Here is a 26,553-nt window from a genome sequence, read left to right on the forward strand (position 1 = left end):
GTCAGTTACGAATGTTTCCCAAGTCTGAGATTAGACTGTGAAGGATAAAACCATACAAATTCTTGGTCACAGAAAGAAATGAATAAAAACTGAATTAAGAATTCTAGTCTTGTTAGGAGTAATGTATTGTAGTAAACAGTGATGCCAGGGCACTGTTTTCCATCATAATCACTTCTGTATGTAAAGATCTAGAAGTGGCTTTTTCTTTTTCATTTTTTTTGAAATGGAGTCTCACTCTGTTGCCCAGGCTGGAGTGCAGTGGCACCATCTTGGCTCACTGCAACCTCTGCCACCTGGGTTCCAGCGATTCTCCTGCCTCAGCCTCCCAAGTAGCTGGGATTAAAGGCACCCGTCACCATGCCCAGCTAATTTTTTATATTTTTAGTAGAGATGGGGTAATTAAATAATTAAATAATTAATTATAATAATTTAGTAGAGATGGGGTAATTAAATAATTTTAAATAATGGCTTTTAATAATTTGGGTTATCTTTCAGTTTCTTTTTGGAATGTATGTATATTTCTAAAGTTTAAAAATAATTGAGTCATAGTGTACAATAGTTTCCCTAGAAGCTACAATTTCGCTAGAAGCTAGTACAATTTCCCTAGAAGCTAGTTTGATTTTATTCTGAAAAATATTTATGTCTTGTGATTGTGGTAGGCTTATATTGTGAATGTATGCTATTGAAAGTTTACAGTTAGTTGTTGGCTAGGTGTGGTGTCTCACGCTTGTAATCCCAGCGTTTTGGGATGCCGAGGCATGCAGATCACTTGAGGTTAGGAGTTCGAGACCAGCCTGGCCAACATGGCGAAACCACCTCTCCACTAAAAATACAAAAATTAGCCAAGCATGGTGGTGTGCGCCTGCAATCCCAGTTACTTGGTGCCTGAGGCAGGAGAATTGCTTGAACCTGGGAGGTGGAGGTTGCAGTAAGCTCAGATCATGCCACTGCAGTCCAGCCTAGGCTGCAGAGCAAGACTTTGTCTCAAAAAAATAAAAAAAAAGTTCATAGTTATTTTAACCTGTATGATTACAAGTCAGGATTGTGAGTACCTTTAGGGGTGTTATGTAAAGACTGGAAGGGAACACAGAAGGATTCTGTGTTGCTGTTTCACAAGTATCTCCATTTTATTACATTAATATTATACTTTAATAAAGTTTAATAGTTATTAAAATACTACTTCTAAGTTGATAAGATTAACATAAATGATTAGAAAAAGAAATGTGGAGACATTTTAGGTGACTTTTTTCAGTTGTAATTTTAAGTGATATATAAATAGTTCATCTTGTTAAAAGTTTACTTAGGAAATATTATCTAATATAATGTGTCTAAGCTCCAGATACTTGGAGTAACTTTTTTTTTCCCCCCGATATAGAGTCTCACTCTGCCACCCAGGCTGGAGTGCAGTGGCGCGATCTTGGCTCACTGCAACCTCCGCCTCCCTGGTTCAAGCGATTCTCCTGCTTCAGGCTCCTAAGTAGCTGGAATTATAGGCATGCACCACCACGCATGGCTAATTTTTATATTTTTAGTAGAGACGGGGTTTTGTCACGTTGGGCAGTCTTGTCTTGAACTCCTGACCTCGGGTGATCCGCCCACCTTGGCTTCCCAAAGTGCTGGGATTATAGACGTGAGCCACTGTACCTGACCTGGAGTAACATTTTATAGCTAGACAGCAGCCTATGACAGGATTTCAAGGACTTTAACATCAGAAAGTAAGAGTAACAAACCAATCAGAAGTGTGGAAACACTTTAATCTATTCCAGAAGTTAAGTTATATGTGGACAGATAGGGAGTTTATCTAGTTTATTCACCCCTGTATCCCTAACCTTTTTCTTATACTCAGACTACGTATTTGTCGAGTCAGTGAATTCCTGTTTGGTGTACTCTCATATGCTTGGAGTGTTATCAATTAAAAAAAAAAAAAAGTTGTCAGTTTTATAGGTGAAAATAATGTCTTAATTTGTATATTAATGAGTGAAGTTTAAAAATGTTTATTAATCACATGGATTTAATTTTTTGAAAATTTATTTAAGTAGTGTAGACCTGTGCTATTCAGTGTGGTAGCCACTAGTTTTATGTGACTCTTCAGCACTTAAAGTGGAACTAGTTTCAAATTGAGATGTGTCATAAATGTAAAATATACGTTAGATTTTGAAATCTTAAGAAAAAATGTAAAATATCTCATAATTTAAAAATATCAGTTCGGTGTTGAAATTATAATGTTTTGGACCTGTTGGGTTAAGCAAAATACATTATTAAAATTAATAAAATTGTTTTTCGATTCAGATTTAGATTACTGTCTAGATCAGGACAGTGCTTATATAGACAGTAATGTAATCATTACATGATTAGGACTTGGGTTATGGTAGTATTTATAGAAAGGAAAGTAAGGAGTGATTTTTTTTTTTTTTTTTTTTTTTTTTTTTTTTTTTGAGACGGAGTCTCGCTCTGTCGCCCGGGCTGGAGTTCAGTGGCTGGATCTCAGCTCACTGCAAGCTCCGCCTCCCGGGTTTACGCTATTCTCCTGCCTCAGCCTCCTAAGTAACTGGGACTACAGGCGCCCGCCACCTCGCCCGGCTAGTTTTTTGTATTTTTTAGTAGAGACGGGGTTTCACTGGGTTAGCCAGGATGGTCTCGATCTCCTGACCTCGTGATCCGCCCGTCTCGGCCTCCCAAAGTGCTGGGATTACAGGCTTGAGCCACCGCGCCTGGCCGTAAGGAGTGATTTTTAAGGGATTATGCAGTATGTATATATACTCTATAATCTCTACTATGTTCTGGGATATTTCACATCTTGTGTACTTCCATCATGGTTTTGTAATCAATAATAAGATTTTTGAGGGCAAAGCTTTATATCCTTCTCTATATTTTGCCTTTTGCTGGGTGCAAAGGAAGTCATTTGAACAAAGAATAATTTAATAGGATATCAAATATTTTGTTTGAAGTTTTAGAGTGCAAATGAATGATCCCTAGAGTTATTATGCCCTTTATTTAAATATCACAGTATCACCACATAGTCAGATTGAGTCATACTGTTTTTAAAAGGAGCCAAGGGTAAGGGAACCAACATCTAGTCTTATATGTGCTCGGCTCTACATAGTCATTTTACATCTTTTTTCATTTAATCCTTATATTAACCATATGAGGAAGGTATCAGCTACCATTTTACAGATTAGGAAACTGAGATCAAGTAATTTTTCTCTTACGTTGCTAATCCATAGATGCTCAATTTCAACACTAGCACTTTTCCACTGTAGCTTTTGCTTCAGCTAAAGTTAGTTAAGTGATATGAAATAAATTTAATATTTTGGTTGACATGAAGTAGGTGAAGAATACTTAGAATAAAATGTATAATGATAAATTTTGACAATATGTGTTTCATATTCAGTAAAAAAAGGAAATTTAGAAATATTCCCTAAAACCTGAGAGGAAAAAGAAAACACATATTTGTTCCTCATTCTGATTTTCTTTGTGTATTGTAATTCCAGAAATTTACCTATAGTTTGTGCAGATAAATAAAATTGTAATTTTTTCATTTTAAATATTTCTTCCGTTTTGTCTTCCAGATAAAATCAAGGACAAAATTAAAGAGAGAGACAAAGAAAAAGAGAGAGAGAAAAAGAAACATAAAGTAATGAATGAGATCAAGAAAGAGAATGGAGAAGTAAAGATTTTGCTGAAAAGTAAGTTTTATTCAATGATTTTAGTTCTACTTTATTTTGCTGTTCAGTATCTGTGTTGGCTAAGTGAACAAAATAAGAAATGTTACTTGGTGCTGAATTTTGTGGAGAATAAACAATGATGAGGAAATGAAAAGTAAATATAACAATAGAGAGTTCTAATCTGTATGGTAACATGTCTTATAGTATATTTATTTAGTGAGCCATTAAAAAGTTGTAAAGGTTAAGCTTCATTAAACTTAATTTCTTAAATTATTTTAAAATAAGTTAATCCTATGTTTGCATTACTAGTCTTACTTATATTTAGATAATCTAAAAGGAAGAAATCAACAAAAATTGCTGAAGCAAGTTTTAGTGTGATAGGGATGGTGAAGGAAGTGATCTTAAAAATAATTGACTGTAATCACCATACCATAGTCTAGGATTTAGAGGGAACGTTTTACTCTGAGCTAAATCAGAAGCAGTATGTTTCTTATATGTTTAAGAATATCCTTGTTTTATTCTTTTTTTTCTCTGTTATAGTTGCATTCATTTGCTATTTATATATGAGGGTAGGGTGGGAGAGAAGAATTTGGGGGGTAGGTGGTTGGGTAATAAGTATACTACAATTCCTATCAATAAGGCTGAACTTGTAAAGAGAGAATTTATGGTAGAATAGACGTAAGGGTAGTCTTAAATTCACTCAGATGTCAAGGTAAGAATCAATGGCATTTGGTTGCTAGACAACTAGCGAATTCACTATCTAGCAAATTCACTAGTGCTATCATGTTGGTAGTTGATGATCAGAACATGTTGACCTTAATTAACTTCATATTTAATTTAATTGTTCATAAGGCTTTATATTTGCTTAGAGGGGAAAAGACCACAGCACTGCATATGTAGCAAAACAACTGGTAGTTTATATTATTTAAGATAAAGAGTATTAGATTCTGTATTTTCATTGCATTCTTTGTCATGTTTTCAGATATTCGTTGTCTATTATCAACATATCAGAACTTTGTTTTCTATGATATTCTTTCAACCTTGAAGAAATATGTCAGAGCTTAAGTTGATGGCTACTTAGTTAATGCTCATGGTCCTTTGTTCTGTTTCTTTTGCCAGTGTATTCTATCTGTTTTGTCTAATTAGATTGTAAGCCTTTGAGGCAGGAATGGAATATAACCACACTAGTTCTGTATAGCAGCCAGTGATGAATGCTTGAAAAGTCTACTTAAGGCTGGGTGCTCATGCCTGTAATCCCAGCACTTTGGGAGGCCAAGGTGGGTGGATCACTTGAGGTCAGGAGTTCCAGACCAGCCTGGCTGACATGGTGAAATCCCGTCTCTACTAAAAATAAAAAATTAGTGGGGCATGGTGGTGGGCATCTGTAATCCCAGCTACTTGGGAGGCTGAGGCATGAGAATCACTTGAACCCGGGAGACAGAGGTTGCAGTGAGCTTAGATCACACCACTGTACTCCAGCCTGGGTGATAGAGCGAGATACAGTCTCAAAAAAAACGAAAAGGAAAAGTCAAGTTTACTTAACTTCACCCTTGATTTAGTCCAATAGCTATTTTTTCTGATTTAATCAGATAGTAGTTTTCTTATTCATTTGAAAATATCATGCTGTAAATTCTGTTACTTGAGAAGGAATCTGTTTTAGAAATACTTTATAAAAGCCTCATATGTTCTTGATTGAATACTGGATTCCTAACATAATGTGAATTATGTGAATCTAGAGATTACACATGGAAATAAAATTTAAAACAGCCTAAAAATTGAGATTTTTTTAAAAAAAGAAATATACAATATTAACTTTGAAGTAGACAAAAATTTAGGTGGTATTTTGAACCAAGTTAAACTGAAACTGGTGATGAATAATGTAGAAGAATGAGATAGATGTGGAAATTAATTTGTGACTTCTGGGATGTCCATGGAAAAATTTAGGGAAAATGTATTCACAATGGAGGTAAGTAGTAATTTAATTACTGCCTTACAGTGTTACCAAGATTAAATGAGGGAAAGTATGAGGAAATGCCAAGTATAGTATCTGTCTCACAGATACTACTGAGTAGTAAATAGTTATGAAATCTTTCTTGTGAGTATGTGTGAGAGATTAACCCTGTGATTGAAAAGCAACAAAACTGGCTGGGCGCAGTGTCTCAAGCCTGTAATCCCAGCATTTTGGGATGCCGAGGCGGGTGGATCACCTGAGGTCAAGAGTTCAAGACCAGCCTGGCCAACTTGGCGAAACCCCATCTCTACTAAAAAACAATACAAAAAATTACGGTGGGTGCCTGTAATCCCAGCAACTAGGGAGGCTGAGGCATGAAAATTGCTTGAACCCAGGAGGCAGAGGTTGTGGTGAGCCGAGATGGTGCCACTGCACTCCAACCTGGGCAACAGAGAGAGACTCCGTCTCAAAAAAAAACAAACAAAAAAAACAAAACCAAACTCTCTCCTCTCCTCAGTGTGTAGTATATAGATAATTAAGTGAATAAACACATAATTCTTTGGGAAAACAGTGCTTGTCCCATTGAAAGCACTGAGTGTTATCTGTTGTTACTATCTACAAGAATGAATTTGCTTAGTGTGTGGGGCCATTTCCCAAGTGAGCCTGTGACGGTGGTGGGGAAAGGCATCTTTTGTTGGTGGTGACTTGGAACAACAAATCATTTAGTTTGCTGAGGGAAAATATACTTTCATCTACTACTGTGTGCCACTTTTTTCCTTGTGGCCTCCAACTTTTATTCTATCCTTGTAATTTTTTTCTTCTGTTAATGATAATGTTGCAAGCTGTGGTATACACAGGTATTGATGGATGATGGCATTTGAAAATCTAAAATAGATGCTAAGTATATCACACCAGTTCATTTCCTCCAGGTTTTTCTTAAAAATTGTGTCAGGTAGGCTGGGCGCAGTGGTTCACGCCTGTAATCCCAGCACTTTGGGAGGCCAAGGCAGGTGGACCACTTGAGGCTAGGAGTTTGAGACCACCTTGGCCAACCTGGTAAAATGCCATCTCTACTAAAAATACAAAAATTAGCCGGGTGTGGTGGTGCTTGTCTGTAATCCTAGCTATTCTCGAGGCTGAAGCAGGAGAATTGCTTGAACCCAGGAGGCAGAGGCTGCAGCCGAGATTGTGCCACTGTACTCCAGCCTGCGTGACAGAGTGAGACTCGTTCTCAAAAAAAAAAAAAAAAAAATGTGTCTTTTTTTTTTGTGCAGTGGTGTGGTCTCGGCTCACTGCAACCTCTGCTTCCTGGGTTCAAGCAATTTTCTTGTCTCAGCCTCCGGAGTAGCTGGGATTACAGCCGCACGCCGCCACACCCAGGGCTGATTTTTTGTATTTTAGTAGAGACAGGGTTTCACCATGTTGCCCAGGCTGGTCACAAACTCCTGAGGTCAGGCAACCCGCCTGCCTCGGCCTCCCAAAGTGTTGGGATTACAGTTGTGAGCCACCACGCCTGTCCTGTCAAGTTTTTTTTACTAGAAATATATATAAAATTATATGCATGATAAAAAGTTTTTTATTAATGCAAAAACCTTATAAAGGTTTATTTGCTAAGAAAGTTGGATTATTTGCTCTTTTCAAAATAGTTTAAAGGAACAAATAAGTTTGAAACAAAGCTTATTTAGTGGGTCTCATGTTATACTAAAATTCACCAACTGCTTTTTCTGATTGTATCCAGTGTGTCCCAGGCATTTTTATGTTGTTTATTAATGATAAAGTGTGAGAACATGTGTTATGATTATAGTATTTTTTAGAGTAAATGTTTTTTATTATAGCATTTTAAATAAGTTTGCTTGTGAGCAGTTAGAATGGGGGTTAAAAGAAGCCGGTGTCCAAGGTGATTGGTAGTGTACTAAAGGTCACAGGAAGGTAACTCATGGCTGGAAGAGTGACAACCATTGCAGTGCATAAAAAGCAGATTCATTCTCCAGAGGCCAAAAGTTGAAAATAACTAAGCCAGTTAGTACTTTTTTCCTATATATAATAATGGGGCGGGGGAGAGAGAAAGATAGATATAAATTTTATAAATTTTTCTGAATTACTTTTGTTTTTCACTTTATTAATACAAAAAGTATACGAAAGTTAGTGATAGAATTAAGCCAATGAATTTGTGATTTTAAAAGTTTTTTCTTAATTTTTCTTTTCATAATTAGCCATTAACAACACGTGCTGTCTTTGTTTCTGTGTGCTCTTCTTTCTGCCTCTGTGATTGTCTCTCTCTGGCTGTAGGTATATCTGCATCTCTGTTTCTGATTCCCTCACTCCTAGTCTGGCACTTTCTCTCTGACTCTGACTCTATACATGTGTGTATCTGTGTGCTTTGTGTGTGTGGTCTGCTATGTGCATTTGTCTGTGGCTTTTGGGAGGGTCTCCCATCGACATTTTTCTTTTCTTTTTTTTTTGAGATGGAGTTTCACTGTGATACCCAGACTGGAGTGCGGTGGCACAGTCTGGGCTCCCTGCAACATCTGCTTCCCGGTTCAAGCGCTTTTCCTGCCTCAGCCTACTGAGTAGCTGGGACTACAGGCACGTGCCACCACACCTGGCTAATTTTTGTATTTGTAGTAGAGATGGGGTTTCACCATGTTGGCCAGGCTGGTCTCGAACTCCTGACCTCAAACAATCCACTTGCCTCAGCCTCCCAAAGTGCTGGGATTACAAGCATGAGCCACTGCGCCTGGCCACCATTTTACTTCTAATCTTACACTTTTTGAAGGGCCAGATTAGTTGGATAGCAATTCTGTTCTTTCTGTTATAGGTACCTGTCAGGATCCTTTATTGGGTTCTGTTAAAGGATTATAGATTTAGACTGGGCGTGGTGGCTCACGCCTGTAATCCCAACACATTGGGAGGCCGAGGCGGGTGGATCATGAGGTCAGGAGATCGAGACCATCATGGCTAACAAGGTGAAACCCTGTCTCTACTAAAAATACAAAAACTTAGCTGGGCATGGTGGCGGGTGCCTGTAGTCCCAGCTACTCAGGAGGCTGAGGCAGGAGAATGGCGTGAACCCAGGAGGCAGAGCTTGCAGTGAGCCAAGATCGCGCCACTGCACTCCAACCTGGGTGACAGAGCAAGACTCCGTCTCAAAAAAAAAAAAAAAAAAAGATTTAACATGGACTTTAAATACTATTTCATGTAGGAGAAGCAAACTGGTATTTAAAATGGCCTTTTTCCTTATTTTAAAATTTTCCGCGTACATATCTACTGCATTTCGTATGTAGAGATAGGAAATGAGTGAGAGATTATATAAAACTCTTAAATCTATCTAGTGAATGCTAATACCCCAGTTTGGTTTCATGTAAAGAATGCATTTTGCCTGTGTCCACTGGGGGTTCCCAAGGCTACTCCTAGGGCCTGTGATTTGCTGAAAGGACTCAGAGGACTCAGCATATAGTTGTACTTATGGCTATGATTTATTATCGTGAAAGAGGGCAGGCATAGTAGCTCACACCTCTTATCCCAGCATTTTGGGGAGCTACGGCAGGAGGATTGCTTGAGCCCAGGAGTACGAGACCAGCCTGGGCAACGCAGCAAGAACCCATCTTAAAATATCTATCTGTCTGTCTGTCTGTCTGTTTGTCTGTATTTATGTATACACACACACAGAGGCACACACGCATACATGGCGAGAACCCATCTTTAAAAAAATATACACACACAGGGACACACAGGGAAAGGATACAAAGTAAAATCAACAAAGAAAAATAGCACATGTTGCAATGTCTGGAAGAAATTAGGCACAAGTTTCTTAAGAGCCCTTTCCCAATGTTGTCACACATGATATGCTTAATTCTTGCAGTGGTGAATTGTGACAACATATGTGAAATGTTGTCTGCCAGAGAAGCTCATTAAAAACTTAGTGCCCAGGGTTTTCTTTGTACATTGGTCATATAGGCACCATCTGCCTTCCACAAACTAAAATTCCAGACTCCCAGAAGGAAAACAAGGGTTCAGCAAGTCTATATTGTTTAGGCCAGGCGTGGTGGCTCACGCCTGTCATCCCAGCATTTTGGGAGGCCAAGGCAGGCAGATCACTTGAAGTTAGGAGTTTGAGACCAGCCTGGCCAACATGGTGAAACCTCATCTCTACTAAAAATACAGAATTAGCCGGGCGTGGTGTTGCATGCCTGTAATTCCAGCTATTTGATTGGCTGAGGCAGGAGAATCGCTTGAACCCGGGAGGCGGCAGAAGTTGCAGTGAGCCGAGATTGCACCACTGCACTGCAGGCTGGGCGACAGAGTGAGACCCTGTCTCAAACAACAACAACAACGCAACAAAGCAACAACAACAACAAAACTATATTGTTTGCACAGTTTTGGCACAGTGAAGACTCTTACAGAATGGTGGGAACCCTCCAAAAATAAAAATTCCTAGATGCCAGCCCAGAGTCAACCTTGCAAACAGGACTCTCTAAGAATAACAGTCTCAGGTATATTATCTCTTCTGCATACAGTGCTCATTTCAGTCTTTAATTACAGAATAGTTTTCCGTGGGAATTTTTTTTTTTTGAGACACGGTCTTACTCTGTTGCCAGTCTGGAGTACAGTGGTGTGATCACAGGTGACTGCAGCCTTTACCTCCCCAGGCTCAGGTGATCCTCCTGCCTCAGCCTCCTGAGCAGCTGGGAATACAGGTGTTTGCCACCACGCTCAGCTAATTTTTGTATTTTTTGTAGAGACAGGATCTTGCTATGTTCCCAGGCTGCTCTGCCATGAGAATTTAACTCCTTGATGCTCGGTCTAAGAACCTCTTGACCGGGTGCAGTGGCTCATGCCTGTAATCCCAGCACTTTGGGAGGCCGAGGCGGGTGGATCACCTGAGGTCAGGGGTTTGAGACCAGCCTGGGCAACATAGTAAGACACTGTCTCTATTAAAAAAATAAATAAATAAGTTTTTTTTTTTTTTGGGACGGAGTCTCGCTCTGTCGCCCAGGCTGGAGTGCAGTGGCCGGATCTCAGCTCACTGCAAGCTCCGCCTCCTGGGTTTATGCCATTCTCCTGCCTCAGCCTCCTGAGTAGCTGGGACTGCAGGCGCCCACCACCTCGCCCGGCTAGTTTTTTGTATTTTTAGTAGTGACGGGGTTTCACCGTGGTAGCCAGGATGGTCTCGATTTCCTGACCTCGTGATCCACCCGTCTCGGCCTCCCAAAGTGCTGGGATTACAGGCTTGAGCCACCGCGCCTGGCATTAAGTTTTTTTTTTTTTTTAAAGGAATCTCTTAACTGATTTCTTATTGGTTTGCATTTTTCAGTTCCTATTATAATACTTTTTGGTTTATCCTCATGCCTATGAAATAGACTAAGTATTGTCTCTGTTTTATTTCAAAGTAATGTGTTCTACTCACTATATTTTCTGATTTAACCTTTTTTGGTGTTAGGCATAAGTGTAGGATATTAAATATACTTTTGCTCAAATGAAGTTTTGTTCGTTTTGGCAACAATTGCATAATTTATGCAGTTCTACATATATTTTCAGTTGTATTTAGGAATGTCATTAATCACACCTATGCCCTTTAAGCTTTCTTAAATTCTATTTTTTATTGTACTACTACCTTTTTTCCCTGATTTTTTTTTGATTGTTTCATCTTTCATTTTGCTTAGTCTCCTGTTTCATTTATTTTTATTTCATTTATTTGTAGAGATGAGGTCTCACTATGTTCCCCAAGCTGATCTCGAACTCCTGGCCTCAGGTGGTCCTCCTGCCTTGGCCTCCCAAAGTGTTGGGATTACAGGCATCAGCCACCATGTCTGGACTGTTTTACCTTTTACATTTATTTTTATTTTTATTTTTTTCTGTTGCCTCAGCTGGGGTGCAGTGGCATGATCATGGCTCACAGCATCCTCAACTTCCTGTGCTCAAGCCATCCTCCTGCCTTAGCCTCCTGAGTAGCTGGGACTACAGGCATGTACTAACATGTCCAGCAAATTAAAAAAAAAAAAAAAAGATTTTGTAGAGACAGGATCTCACCATGTTGCCCACACTGGTCTGGAACTGCTACGTGCAAGTAATCCTCCTGCCTTGCCCTCCCAGAGTGCTGGGATTATAGGTGTGAGCCACCATGCCTGGCCTGCTGTTAGACTGTTTTAAAAAAAATTAGTATTGTTCTTAAGATACTAATTAACCTAAATATGATATTTTGATAGTTCATACCTAGGCAGCACGTCTGAATTTGATAACATTATTCAAGTGTATGTCTTAGCTGCTTACAGATAGACTCTCTTTTTTTTATTTTTATTTTTGGGAGATGTCCCGCTCTTGTCACCCAGGCTGGAGTGCAATGGTGCTATTTTGGCTGGGATTACAGGTGCCTGCCACCATGCCTGGCTAATTTTTCGTATTTTTAGTAGAGACGAGTTTTCACCATGTTGGCCAGGCTGGTCTCGAACTCCTGACCCCAGGTGATCCTCCCGCCTTGGTCTCCCAAAGTGCTGGGATTACAGGTGTGAGATACTGCACCTGGCCACAGATAGACTCTTTAGAGAATTAACACTTTTTCTTTTATGACTTTATACACCTATGTAATGAATAATGTTGACAGATTTCTGTTTTTGCTTCTCATACTAGTTCTTCATTGGATACTTAATTATCACTTCTATGAATTTTTACAGAAAATTTCTTAATATCAGACTTCACTTTTATGGATTGCTATCAACTTGAAATAGTTTTTGTTGTTTTTAGGGCTAGAATTTAGTGGTATTCATATGTGCGAAAACGTGACTGAGGCTCGGCACGGTGGTTCATGTCTATAATCCCAGAGATATCATTTCACTCTAAATTAATATAAAGGTTATTTGTTTCATTTATACGGTGTTGATGGACATACGGTATCCCATGAGAGAAGCATGTAACTTTTATAATATGAGTTAGGAGTGAAGTGATTTCAGTTCTAACTTGAGAAATGAGGGAAAGCAACATGAAGGAAAGGACATAAGAGTTCTCTTTAATGCAGTGGTCCCCAACCTTATTGGTACCAGGGACTGATTTCGTGGAAGACAGTTTTTTCATGGACAGATGGGATGGTTTTGGGATGATTCAAGGACATTACATTTATTGTGCACTTTATTTCTATTATTATTACATTATAATAGGTAATGAAATAATTGTGTAACTCACTATAATGTAGAATCAGTGGGAGCCATGAGCTTGTTAATCTGTATTTGCAGCAGCACCCAGCACTAGTATCATCTCAGATATTCAGGCATTAGAGTCTCATAAGGAGCAGGCAACCTAGATCCCTCACATGCTTAGTTCACAGTAGGGTCCACCTTCCTATGAGAATCTAATGTTGACAGGAAGTGGAGCTCAGGCAGTAATGTGAGCGATGGGGAATGGCTATAAATACAGATGAAGCTTTGCTGGCTCGCCCACTGCTCACCTCCTGCTGTGCGGCCTAGTTGTGACAGACTATGGACCAGTACCGGTCTGTTGCCCTGAGATTGGGGACCCCTGCATTAAAGGATAGTGTATTAGTCCATTTTCGCACTTCTATAAAGAAATACATGAGACTAGGTAATTTATAAAGAAAAGAAGTTTAATTGGCCTATGGTTCTGCAGGCCGTACAGGAAGCATGAAGCTGGCATCTGCTAAGAAACTTTCAGTTATGGTGGAAGGTGAAGGGAAAGCAGGCACACCATACATGGCCAAAGCAGGAGAGAAGTGGTTCTGGGGGACGTGCTGCACACTTGTAAACAACCAGATGTCACTCACTATGGTGATGCAGCACCAAAGGGGAAATCCACCCCCATGATTCAGTTGCCTCCTACCAGGCCCCACCTTCAATTGTAATTGGGGCTTACAGTTCCACATGAGATTTGGGAGGGGACACAGATCCAAACCATATCATTTCATCCCTGGCCCCTCCCAAATCTCATGTCCTTTTCACATGGCAAAATTGAGTCATGCCTTCCCAACAGTTCCCCCAAATCTTAACTAATGCCAGCATTAACCCAAAAGTTCAAAGTCCAAAGTCTCATTTGAGACAACGCCAAATATCTTCCACCTTTGAGCCTATAAAATAAAAAACAAGTTAGTTACTTCCAAGATGGTGGGGCAGGGGGAGGGCACGGTGTAGGCATGGAGTAAATACTCCCGTTCCAAAAGGGAGAAATTGGCTAAAAGAAAGGAGCTACAGACCTCATGCAAGTCTGAAACCCAGCAGGGCAGTCATTAAATCTTAAAGCTCCAAAATAATCCCCTTTGACTCCATGCCCCACATCCAGGACACTCTCATGCAAGAGGCGGGCTCCCAGAGCCTTGGGTAGCCCCACCCCTGTGGCTGTGCAGGGTTCAGCCCCTGTAGCTGCTCTCAAGGGCTGGTATTGACTGTGTGAGGCTTTTTCAAGTACATAGTGCAAGCTTTTGGTGGATCTACCATTCTGGGGTCTGGAGGACAGTGGCCCTCTTCTCATAGCCCCACTCTGCAGTCCCTTGGTGGAGACTCAGTGTGGGGACTCCAGCCCCACATTTCCCCACATTACTGTTTCCAAACCATAAAGATTTGGAAAATTTGCAGTCTGGCCAGAACTGTGGTAGAAAAGAAAAGCCCATTGTCAGGTAAGAGTTCAAGCAGGCTGCAAAAATCTGCATAAATAAAACAAAAGAGCCATCTGCTAATAGGCTAGACAATGGGGGAAAGTCCTAGAAGGCATTTCAGAGAACCTTGTGTCAGCTTCTCCCATCACAGGCCTGGACGCCTAAAAGGACTGAATGGTTTCCTGGGCCAGGCCCAGGGCCCTGCTGCTCTGCACAGACTCAGGATACTGCTCCCTGCTCCCCAGCCACCCCAGCTCCAGCTGTGGCTCAAAGGGGCCTGGATTCAGCTTGAGCCACTACTTCAAGGGTGCCAGCCATAAGTCTTGGTGGCTCTATGTGGTATTAAGCCTGCCAGTACACAGAATGCAAGATTCGAGGCTTGGGAGCTTCACCTAGTTTTCAGAGGTAGTATGGAAACACGTGGATGTTCAGGCAGAAGCCTGCTAAAGGAATGGAGCTCTCATGGAGAACCTCTCTACTAGGGCAGTCACTTCCACATTGTCAGATGTCTTTATAGCAATGCCCATTCCTCAGTACCAGTTTTCTGTATTAGTCCATTCTTATACTGCTATAAAGAAATACTTCAGACTGGGTAATTTATAAAGAAAAGAGCTTTAATTGGCTTATGGTTCTGCAGGCTGTACAGGAAGCATGATGCTGGCATCTGCTCAGCTTCTGGGGAGGCCTCAGGAAACTTTCAGTCACATCAAATGGATAGGAAAGAGTTCATTGGTAAGTAACGAGCAAGGCAAGGGTATTTGAAGGAGAGGAAATGCCTTTGCTAGTAGAATTATGTTTTGTAAGAAATTGTAAATAAATAGTGCAATTTGACCAGAGCATGAGGTACTTGAGGGCACTGTCTTTGGATTCCAGACTGAAGAGATTATAGGTAGACATTGAGAGCTCTTGAAAGCAGTTTAGCTAAGGAATGAATATGATTAAAAGAATATATAAAAATTATACAAAGGTTAATATGGCTCTAGCATTCAGGATGAGAGACAGCTATGCAGCTGTTAGACCAAAAATTAAGACAGTGGCATCAAGGAATTCAGAAGTAATCAAGGATGAGCTGGATAATTCTGTCAAATCATGGAGACACAGGAAAAAATGATTTGAGTAAATATAACTGGATTTGATATTTCAACATTCTGGGAAAGCAAATTTAAACAAATTGAAAACAGAACCAGAATTTAAGCAGTAAGAATGATAAGGTGATAAAGGAAAGACCCTGGGCATAGATAATTCTTTTTTTCTTTATTTTTTTCTTTTTGAGATAGAGTTTCACTGTGTCACCCAGGCTGGAGTGCAGTGGCGTGATCTTGGCTCACTGCAATCTCTGCCTCCCATTTCAAGCAATTCTCCTGCCTCAGCCTCCCAGGTAGCTGGGATTACAGTTGTGCGCCACCATGCCCAAGCTAATTTTTGTGTTTTTAGTAGAGACAAGGTTTTGCTCTCTTGGCCAGGGTAGTCTTGAACTCCTGACCTCAAGCAATCCACCCACCTCGGCCTCCCAAAGTGCTGGGATTACAGGTGTGAGCCCCTGTGCCCGGCCGGAATTTTTTTTTTTTTTTTTTTTTAATTTAAAAAGTTCTTTTTACTTTGTTAACCACTCAGGGCACAGATTATTCTTTATGAGAAGTTTGGTGGTCAAAGACTTTTAAACAAGGGTTTTGGAGTTGGTGGGAAGGACTTACTTTTGCAAATAGAACGTCTCAATCACTGGAAGAAGAAAGGAAAGAAAGATGTGAAGATGAAAATGTTTAGGTAAAGAAGCGGATTGGGAGAATTTCATTCATGGTAGGTTATCTGTGAAACTGAGATAAAAGATGGAATCAGTGAGTACCTTTTCTCAACCCTTAGTTCAGTGGCTTTTTTATATTATCTTTCTCATGAGGCTATTTACTTGTTTGTATTTTTCTTATATAGAAATGAATATAATGTGATAATATTGTTTATATGTATACTTAGATTCTATAGCTGTAAAGCCTCTGTGGATTAATCTTTTATCCTTTGGACTTCTACATTTCTGAGCCCAGAATATACTTGATTTTGTTCACAAAAGCTCTTTAACGTACAGGCTACATTTTTATTCATCTCTTTACCAGTACATGGGTATTATTTGAGCTTAGAACGTGATAAATGATTCTGATTTTTGTCATCTCTTTTGTAGTACCTTTTTGGGTCTTACTGTAATTTTGTAAACTGTGGTGGACTTAAAGTAGACTATATTAGATGGAAGAGTAATTTACTAAGAAGGAAATGTGGTAGAAAGCTAAGGAATTGCTGTGTTTGTTGCTGTTATATTGCACAACTCTTTTTGTCCCTTTATGATTTATAAATCTCCATGATACTTTGATGCAATTTTTAAGACCTGAGGTAAAGTAAAATTGATGATATATATATCAATGAGTAACATCTAGAGGGCATTGTTTATATTGATCTTTGTTCATCTTTACATTTCTGATTTTCTGCATTTAAAATTTGAAGATTGTTTTCTTTTTTTTTTTGAGACGGAGTCTCACTCTGTCACCCAGGCTGGAGTGCAGTGGTACGATCTCAGCTCACTGCACCCCCTGGCTCCTGGGTTCAAGTGATTCTCCTGCCTCAGCCTCCCGAGTAGCTGGGACTACAGGTGCGTGCCACCACGGTTGGCTAATTTTTTGTATTTTTAGTAGAGACTGGGTTTCTCGTGTGAGCCAGGATGGTCTTGATCTCCTGACCTTGTGATCTACCCGCCTTAGCCTCCCGAAGTGTTGGGATTACAGGCCTGAGCCACCATGCCTGGCCTGAAGATTGTTTTCTGAAATATTCATTCATCTCCTTATTTCTGTAAACTGTGAGCATTTGCTATATGTCAGAATGGTAGCACACACTGTAGATGTAACTTTGCTCTACGCCTGCCTCTTTCCCTCTCTCCCTCTCTCCCTCCATCTCTCCTCTCCATCTCTCTCTCTCTCTCTCTCTCTCTCTCTTTGTGTGTGTGTGTGTGTGTAGATGAAAAGACTGGCTGGCTGGGTGTGGTGGCTCATGCCTGTAATCCCAGCACTTTGGGAGGCCGAAGTGGGCAGATCACAAGGTCAGGAGCTCGAGACCAGCCTGACCAACATAGTGAAACCTTGTCTCTTCTAAAAATACAGAAATTAGCTGGGCGTGGTGGCGTGCTCCTGTAATCCCAGCTACTCAGAAGGCTGAGGCAGGAGAATTGCTTGAACCCGGGAGGTGGAGGTTGCGTTGAGCTGGGATCCCGCCACTGGACTCCAGCCTGGGCGACGGAGCAAGACTCCATCTCAAAAAAGACTGACTAAATATTGATTATCAGTTCTGTAAAAAATGAGTCCTAAGTATATAATTCTGAGTAAATTTTCAGAAGTAAACTTCTTATTTATACCAAACTGTTCCTAAAGCATGGTTTTTAAAGTAATTAAAATATGGAGTTTCAAAAAACATTTTTTCCAACAGGTGGGAAGGAGAAACCAAAAACAAATATAGAAGACTTACAAATTAAAAAGGTAAAGAAGAAAAAGAAAAAGAAACACAAAGAGAATGAAAAACGGAAGCGTCCGAAAATGTATAACAAATCTATTCAGACCATCTGCTCAGGATTGCTAACTGATGTTGAAGATCAAGAAACCAAAGGCATCCTAAATGATAACATAAAAGATTACGTTGGGAAGAATTTGGATACCAAGAACTATGATTCCAAAATTCCAGAGAACAGTGAGTTTCCATTTGTCTCATTAAAGGAGCCACGAGTTCAGAATAACCTCAAAAGGTTGGACACTTTGGAATTTAAACAACTCATTCATATAGAGCACCAGCCTAATGGAGGTGCTTCGGTTATCCATGCCTACAGTAACGAACTCTCCCACCTGTCTCCTATGGAGATGGAGAGGTTTGCAGAAGAGTTTGTGGGTCTAGTGTTCAGTGAAAACGAAAATTCTGCAGCTTTCTACGTGATGGGTATTGTTCATGGGGCAGCTACTTATTTACCTGACTTTTTAGACTATTTTTCATTTAATTTTCCCAATTCACCAGTGAAAATGGAGATATTAGGAAAGAAAGATATAGAGACAACGACTATGTCCAATTTTCATGCTCAGGTAAGAGGTTTTTAGTTTTATTTTACAAAATAAGTTTTAATTATATGTTTTTAGATGAATTTCTGTTTTTTGTTCCTAATTAGGTTGAAATAAAAAGGCAAGACTATAATGAAACCATTTGGGAGTATTAAGAGTAAATTACTTTCTTGATGTGAGCATAAGAATTTAAAATTCAATTTTCACTTATGTGTGTGTTTTTTTTTTTTTTGCAAGGAGAGAACTTGAACCTAAGGAAATGAATTTAGCCATGCATTTTCCAGTCCTTAAATAGTTTTCTTACCTGGAAATCACCTAAAATTGTCTTCTAACTTTAGAATGCTTTAAGGTACTTACCACCAGGCCCATCACATGGTAGGTACTGAATAAATGTAGGCCATTAAAAATATTGTGGTAGGAAGGAATCATCAGTTATTGTGTAATGATGTGTAAAAAGTAGCAATCAGTATATTGAGCTAATTTTCATTTCCTACCCTTCTCTATAGAGAAAGGTAGGAGAATATATATTATTCTGGAAAGCAGACATAATAGAGTCTGCTGGTTCTTGAACTTCAGTGTGGGCCCATCTGAAAGGCTGATGCCATTATTATCCATCCTCAAATTGGGACTGTTCAGGCTGGGAGATTGGCCAGTTCTCACATTTATTGATGCTGTAGTTTTTGGTTTTCTAGGAACAGTTTTTGGTTTCTAGGATAACATTCTAGTTTGGAAGGAGGGAAAAAGTAAAGGAAGTCTCAAATGGATCTTAGTGGTGATTTATCCCAACATCTCTCAATTTACAAATAAGTAAACAGACGTAGAGAGAGAGGAGTAAGGTATTAACATTGTCAGCAGTGTCAGGAATAGAACAAAATCTTAATCATCATCCAGGGCTCCTTTCCTTATTCTGAATATATTCCTTTTTTGATGGGTGCTCAAGTTATAGTTTCCACTTTAAATGGTAGTCTGAATGTTCAGTCATATCTACATGTACCCCGCCCCCAATAGCATGAGTATGTTTGGTGTATATTCTGTAGTAGATTGTAGTCTGGAAAATAATGTGGGGTGTGTGTGTGTGTGTGTGTTTTTTTTTTTTTTTGAGATGGAGTCAGACTGGAGTGCAGTGGTGTGAACTTGGCTCACTGCAACCTCCGCCTTCCGGGTTCAAGCGATTCTCCTGCTTCAGCCTCCCAAGTATCTGGGATTACAGACGTGCACCACCATACCTGGCTAATTTTTGTATTTTTAGTAGAGACAGGGTTTTGCTATGTTGGCCAGGGTGGTCTCAAACTCCTGACTTCAAGTGACCTGCCTGCCTTGGCCTCCCAAAGTTTGGGGATTATAGGCATGAGCCACCTCGCCTGGCCTGGAAAATAATTTTTAATGTGTGTGTGTAGGAATTATTCTCTAACATAAGATGTTTGAGAATTGAAATTTAAATATTTTCTAAGGTGGATAGGGAGCTATAGAGCATCCATTACTAGCCCTGTCATTTTATAGAAACCCAAAATGGTGAGTTACTTGTCTGAGGTTACACCTGAGTTTAATGGCAGAATCAGGACTGGCATCTAATAATAGTGTTCATTATTTATTGAGTACTGACTGTGCCAAGGACTAGTTCTTCTAAGTATTTTATATGTAGTAACTCATTTAATCCTCTTTATAATCTTATTTTAGCGGTGAAGAAACAGATCCAGTGAGAGAAGAGATAACATGCTCAAAGTCCCTTATCACCTTATCATTCATTTGTCATTTATTACATGTCTCCTAAATGTCCAGTTTTATATTGAGCCTCTTGGCTCCCATTCCCGGTTATTTCCACAATATCACAAACTTTCTTGCTTTGATACTATGCAAGTTTGCTTCAGTAATCTTTTAAGTGTGACAGTTCATTGATGTGCATCACATTCATTGATGTGCATCACATTACATGCTTTTCAGATATTTTTTTCAAATAAAGTGAGGAATTATTAATTTTATACTAAATTATAAGAATTTTCATCTAAACTATGTAATATGTACACCATGAAAACTGCTTTTGTTACTAAATAAAATGAGATGCTGGACTTGTTAATCATGGCAATGTATGCCTGGGTTGTGGATCTCAAGTCCTTGATGAGCCACCTATACTGGTTGTCACCATCTCTTCAGGCTTCTTGGATAATATATATTGCAAAGAGGAAACTGCAGGCAAATGGATCCTGTTTGTTACCAGCTGTGGTTCTGGCCCCATATCTGTGTGATCTGCTACCCTGGTGACCTGAGCATGTCAGCTGCAGGGACTACTTTTGCTTCTTTAGCTTTAGACTTAAAGGCAGGAAAGTGCATGTGCAAGGACCATATTCCTTTTATCATAAGATTCTTCAGATCTTATTCCTGTGAGTGGGGAAGTTGTTGTCTGCAGATTGGGAGGTAGCCTTCGATTTGTCCTTAGACACTGGCTTTATGAAACTGAATGGCATCCAGAAGAGAGAGCAGTAGGAGAAAAATGAGCATGCTTATTCTTGCACAGTTCTATTTCTCATCCCTTGAGTTCTCCCAGTTAAAGCTCTTTCAGCCTACATTGAAGTGTCCCTTCCAGGAGGTGATTTTATTTAGTAAACTTTTTATTGAAGTATAATGTATACACAATACATATTATACATATTATAAATGTATAGCTTGATGAATCTTCACAGAGAACACACCCATGATTTTAAAAAGCCAAATATTATTAGTAGCCAGAAATCTTCCCCAGACCCTTCTTTATCAGTACTGTGCCAGCCCCCTAATCCCACCACATGAACCCAGGTGATCACTGTCCTGACTTTGAACATCACTGATATATTTTACTTCTTTTTGAACTTGAGTGGAATCAGATAGTGTCTGGTCTCTTTTCTGTAGTATAATGTTTGTGAGATTCATCCATCTTGTATGTAGTGGTACTGTATATGGTATTCCATTGTGTTAATATACCACAGTTTGTTTATCTTGTTACCATCTGGATGGACATTTGAGTTGTTTCCAGTTTGAGGCTGTTAGAACACGGATGCTATGAATATTTTCCACATGTCTTGATGAGCATATGTATGTGTTTCTTTTGAGTATATACCTAAGATTAGGATTTCAGGATCAAAACATAAGCACATATTCAGTTTTGCTAGATACTACCAGTGTTCCAAAGTTACTGCACTGATTTACATTCCCACTAGCAGTGTTCCATATCCTTTGCCATGCTTAGTAGTGTCTATCTTTTTCATTTAAGTCATTCTGGTGACTATGTAGTGGTAGCTCTCTGTGGTTTAATTTATATTTCCCTGATGACTAAGGATGTCAAGTACCTTTTTATCCAGTTGAATACCCTCTTTTGTAAAGTACCTGTCCACTCTATCAATTTCTTACTGCTTTTTTTTCTAGTTGATTTGTTGGACTATTATATATGTAGATAAGAATCTTTTGTCAGCTAACTGTATTGCAAATATTTCCTCTCACTTGGTGTCTTACCTTTTCATTCTTAGGTGTTTTTGATAACCAGAAGTTCCTAAGTTTAATGTAATCTAATTTATAATTTATAATCCATTTATGATTACCGTTTCTTACATTCTGTTTTAGAAATCTGTGCCTACCACAAAGTCATTAATATATTCTGTGAACTTTTCTTCTGGAAACTTTTATTGTTTTACCTTTCATGGTTAAATCTATAGTTAATAAAACAGCAGCTAAAAGTATTGGAAAAATAATCTGTAGTTCATCTGGAATTGATCTTTGTATATCGAATGAGGTAAAGATCAAGGTTCATGTTTTTCCATATGAATACCCAAAAGACCTAGCATCATTTATGGAAAAGATACTCCTTCCTCATTGCATTGTCGTGTCACCTTAGTCATAAACCAGCTAATCATATGTGTGTGGGTCTGTTTCTGGGCTCTCTCTGATTCCATTGTTTTGTCTAATTGTTACAGCTTTATAGTAACTCTTTCTATTGATTGATTGATTGATAGATACAGGGTCTTGCTCTATCAGCCAGGCTAGAGTGCAGTGGTACGATCATAGTGCTCTGTAGCCTCAGATTCCTGGGCTCAAGTGATCCTCCCACCTCAGCTTCCTGGGTAGCTGGGACTACAGGTGTGAGCCACTGTGCCTAGCTTATAATTAATCTCAATAATCTATAATCGGTTTGCTAGCTTTGTTCTTCAAGATTTCCATGGCTCTTTACACTTCCATATAAACTTTAGAATCAGCTTTTCAAGTTTCAAAGAGTTACCTGGTAGAATATTGCTTGGTATTACATTGAGACTGTAGATAAGTTAGGGTAGAATTGATGCCTTTACAACATTGAGTCTTCCGGTCTGATCATGGTATTCCCCTTCATTTGTCTTTTTATTTTCTGTCAGTAATACTTTTTGGTTTTCAGCATAGAGGTCTTGCAGATTTTTAAAAGATTTATTCCTGTATATTCAAGAACCTCATTTTGTTAATCACCCTTTTTGAGAACATGGAAGTTTTCAGCACTTCTTAGAATATGACATTAACACTCATCCTGAGAAACTGAAAATGTATTTTGTACCCCATTTATCTTCCAACATCCCCCTTTCCCTTATCTGTGGTACTGTCATGTACATGCTAGTTATTTGGAATGTCAGAAGTTTAGTAATTAGCCATGGCACTATTCAGGAGGCTGAGGCAAGAGGATCACTGGAACCCAGGAGTTTGAGCCTAGCCTGAACAACATAGCAAGGCCCATGTCTCTTTGCAAATAAAGAAAATCACACCACTGCACTCCAGCCTGGGCAGCAGAGTGAGATCCTGTCTCAAAGAAAAAAACCCCAAAAAACAAAAACAAAAATTTAGTAATTAGGTTATATGAAATTTAGAAAAAACGAGTTTTCCATTAATGAATGCTTGTTATTAGAATCATGTAGTGAAACTGTATATTTTGGTGGTGTCAAGTGGATCAGCCCATATACTGCTGTGTGAAATTTCTTTCACCAAAATCATTGGTTGAGATGACATTAATTGACCTAATGTGAGTCAGTATTCTAGGGGAAGGAAGAGCAGAGGTACCAATATTGGAATGTAGTTTTACTTAATATAAACCACAGCAAAAACCAGTTGTGGATAATAAAGCTAAATTAATGTTAAAGTGTTTGCTCAGGAATCAAACTTGATGACTTCTCACTAACTTCAGCTGCTCCTCAACTTACGCTAGGGCTGCATCCTAATAAACCTGTAAGTCAAAAATACTTTTAAGTTGAAAATGCATTTAAAACTCTGATAAACAGCTGGGCGTGGTGGCTCACGCCTATAATCCCAGCACTGTGGGAGGCCGAGGTGGGCGGATCACCTGAGGTCAGGAGTTCGAGACCAGCCTGGCCAACATGGTGAAACCCTGTCTCTACTAAAAATACAAAAATTAACTGGGCGTGGTGGTGGGCACCTATAATCCCAGCTTCTCGGGAGGCTGAGGTAGGGAGAATCTCTTGAACCCTGGAGGCGGAGGTTGCAGAGAACTGAGATCGTGCCGTTGCACTCCAGCTTGGGTGACAGAGCGAGACTCGTCTCAAAAACAAAACAACCTCTGAGAAGCCCACTGAAAAAAAAAATTACAAGGAAGCGAACCATCTTAAGTCCTGATGCTGCTTGACCTAACTGTGAGGTTTCAACCTGATAAACCCCTAGTAAAGTCAAAAAATTATGAGTTGAACCATCTGAGTCGGGGACCATCTTGACTAAGTTCAGTAGGTTCAGTTCAATAGAACCTGCTCTTGTTATGAGATGACAATGCTTTCTGCAGAGCAGAGGAAAGCAGAACTGTAGAGTAATTCAGTAACTATCCTTCAGTTCCCTTTTCTACCTTTTATATTCTGAAAAATCTTTGATCTAGTTAAAACTAGTCCAAAAGCAGTATTCAAAAGATCTAGAAAAATGTGGGAAGACAAGGTAGAGTGAAGTTGATAGAGAAAAATGGTACAAATCTGACTTTTATTTTTACTTTTTATTTTTTTATTATAATTTTTTTGAGACGGAGTCTAGGTCTGTCATCCAGGCTGGAGTGTAGTGGCGCTATCTCAGTTTACTGAAGCCTCTGTCTCCTGGGTTCAAGCGATTATCCTGCCTCAGCTTCCTGAGTAGCTGAAACTGCAGATGTGTACCACCACACCTGGCTAATTTTTTGTATTTTCAGTAGAGATGGGATTTCACCGTGTTGGCCAGGCTGGTCTTTGACTCCTGACCTCGGGTGATCCACCCGCCTCGGCCTCCCAAAGTGTTGAGTTTACAGGCATGAGCCACCACACCTGGCCTGACACTTATTTTTTAGAATGTAATATAGTTTGGAAAATACATTTAGCAGCATTAAAGAAATTCATGGCTGGGTGTGGTGACTCATGCCTGTAATCCCAGCACTTTGGGAGGCCGAGGCAGGTGAATCACAAGGTCAGGAGTTCCAGACCAGCCTGGCCAATATGGTGAAACTCTGTCTCTAATAAAAAAAATACAAAAAATTAGCTGGGCGTGGTGGTGGACGCCGTAGTCCCAGCTATTTGGGAGGCTGAGGCAGGAGAGTCAGTTGAATCTAGTAGGCAGAGGGTGCAGTGAGCCGAGATTGCACCACAGTCCTCCAGCCTGGATGACAGAGTGAGACTCTGTCTCAAAAAAAGAAATTCATGAGAATACTATCCTCTAGGTAATTAATTAGCACCATTTTTAATTGATAAAAGAATATATATAGTAATGTTATATGTGCTTTATGTTTTATATGATGGTAGAAGCTGTGCACTGCAACCATTCAGTGATGTAAATGGCAGTCCCTAGGTTGTGCAACCTGATGGTCCTGACCACCACTAGCTGTAGAACCCAAACCAAGTTCATGCTGAGTTTGTATCCTCATGAGCTTAGTTTTCTGTTTTAGTTATTGTTCTTAAATTACAATCAGGACAACCAAAATAATTTGCTTTAAATTCTGTAGAAACTAAAAGATGACAAATTATGTAGCTGTTTCTATGATTTTTGTAGTGATAGTGTTTATCTTTGTAATAGTACTTTGTAGCTTTCACAAATACTCATTTTAGCATCTGTTCAACTTTATTAAACACATATACGTAACACTGACAAAGGATTAAAACATCCCTGTTCTTTCGTCTTTGGTTTTGGAATTCTTTTTACTTGTATAATTCTGTTTTCCATCTTCATCTGTATCCTTGCAGGTTGCCTGAAAGGTTTGAAGACCGTGTGGCATTATATATATTTTAACAGGTCATGTCATTTCTCTAATGCTGTGGCCCTGAGGTTAGTGATATAATATGAAACTGTATCATGAAAGTCTATTTGAGAATAGAAACATATGTATGGACTTTTCCCAAAGTTTGTAACCTGTCCATATGTGTTAGCTTTTGCTGTATTAAATGTATAAACAGAAGTCTCAAAGCTTAGTGAACTGAAAAAAGGTTTCATTTCTCACAATTCTTTGGGCTTGCTGGACAATTCTTTTGGTCTCTGCTAACTTAGCTGGGGCTATATGGCTTCATTCTTACATCTGATGATTGGCAGACCAGTTGGGTCTTGGCACACCTCACTTATATGGTTGGTGGTTGATGCATGTCAGCTGGGTTGATGGCCACGTTTCTCTCATCATCCAGCAGGTTAGCCTGGGCTTATTTACATGGTGGTGGTTGCAGGGTTCCATTGAGTAAAAAGAGGGTAAGCCCCAGTGTACAAGCTTCTGCTTGTGTTGTGTTTGCTAATGTCCTGTTGACAAAGGGAAGTCACTGGTGAAACCCAGATTCATGTGGAAAAATAGACTCCACTTCTTTTAGGTTATTTATTCATTTTACTTTATTTTTTTGTGTGTATGACAGAGTTTCACTCTGTTGTCCAGGATGGAATGCAGTGGCATGATCTCGGCTTATTGCAGCTTTCCAGGTTTAAGTGATTCTCGTGCCTCAGTCACCTGAAAGCTGGGATTAGGCATATGCCACCTTGGCCTCCCAAAGTGCTTGGCCTATTTAAAAAATTTTTTAAATTTTTAATATTTGTTGCTACATAGTAGATGTATATATTTATGGAGTACATAAGATATCTTGATACAAACATGCAATATGAAATACGTGCATCATGGAGAATGCGGTGTCCATTTCCACAAACATTTATCCTTTGTGTTACAAACAACCCAGTTAATAACACTCTTTTAGTTAAAATGTATAATTAAGTTATTACTGACTATAGTCACCCTGTTGTGCAATGAAATTGTAGGCCTTACTCTTTTTTTGTGCGTGCCCATTAATAGAC

At 39.4% G+C, this 26,553-nt stretch overlaps 1 protein-coding gene across 1 annotated transcript in view; it reads left to right on the forward strand.

The window, feature by feature from the left end:
* Positions 1 to 26,553, forward strand: part of LOC105475368 (round spermatid basic protein 1 like) — a 101,996-nt gene that overhangs the window by 49,556 nt on the left and 25,887 nt on the right. The window contains exons 2-3 of the mRNA XM_011730559.3: positions 3,570 to 3,686; positions 17,672 to 18,312. Coding sequence (XP_011728861.2) covers positions 3,570 to 3,686; positions 17,672 to 18,312 — 758 coding nt within the window. The remainder of the gene's footprint in view (positions 1 to 3,569; positions 3,687 to 17,671; positions 18,313 to 26,553) is intronic.

This window comes from Macaca nemestrina, chromosome 4, assembly GCF_043159975.1.
Source record: "Macaca nemestrina isolate mMacNem1 chromosome 4, mMacNem.hap1, whole genome shotgun sequence".
Lineage (NCBI taxonomy): Eukaryota > Metazoa > Chordata > Mammalia > Primates > Cercopithecidae > Macaca > Macaca nemestrina.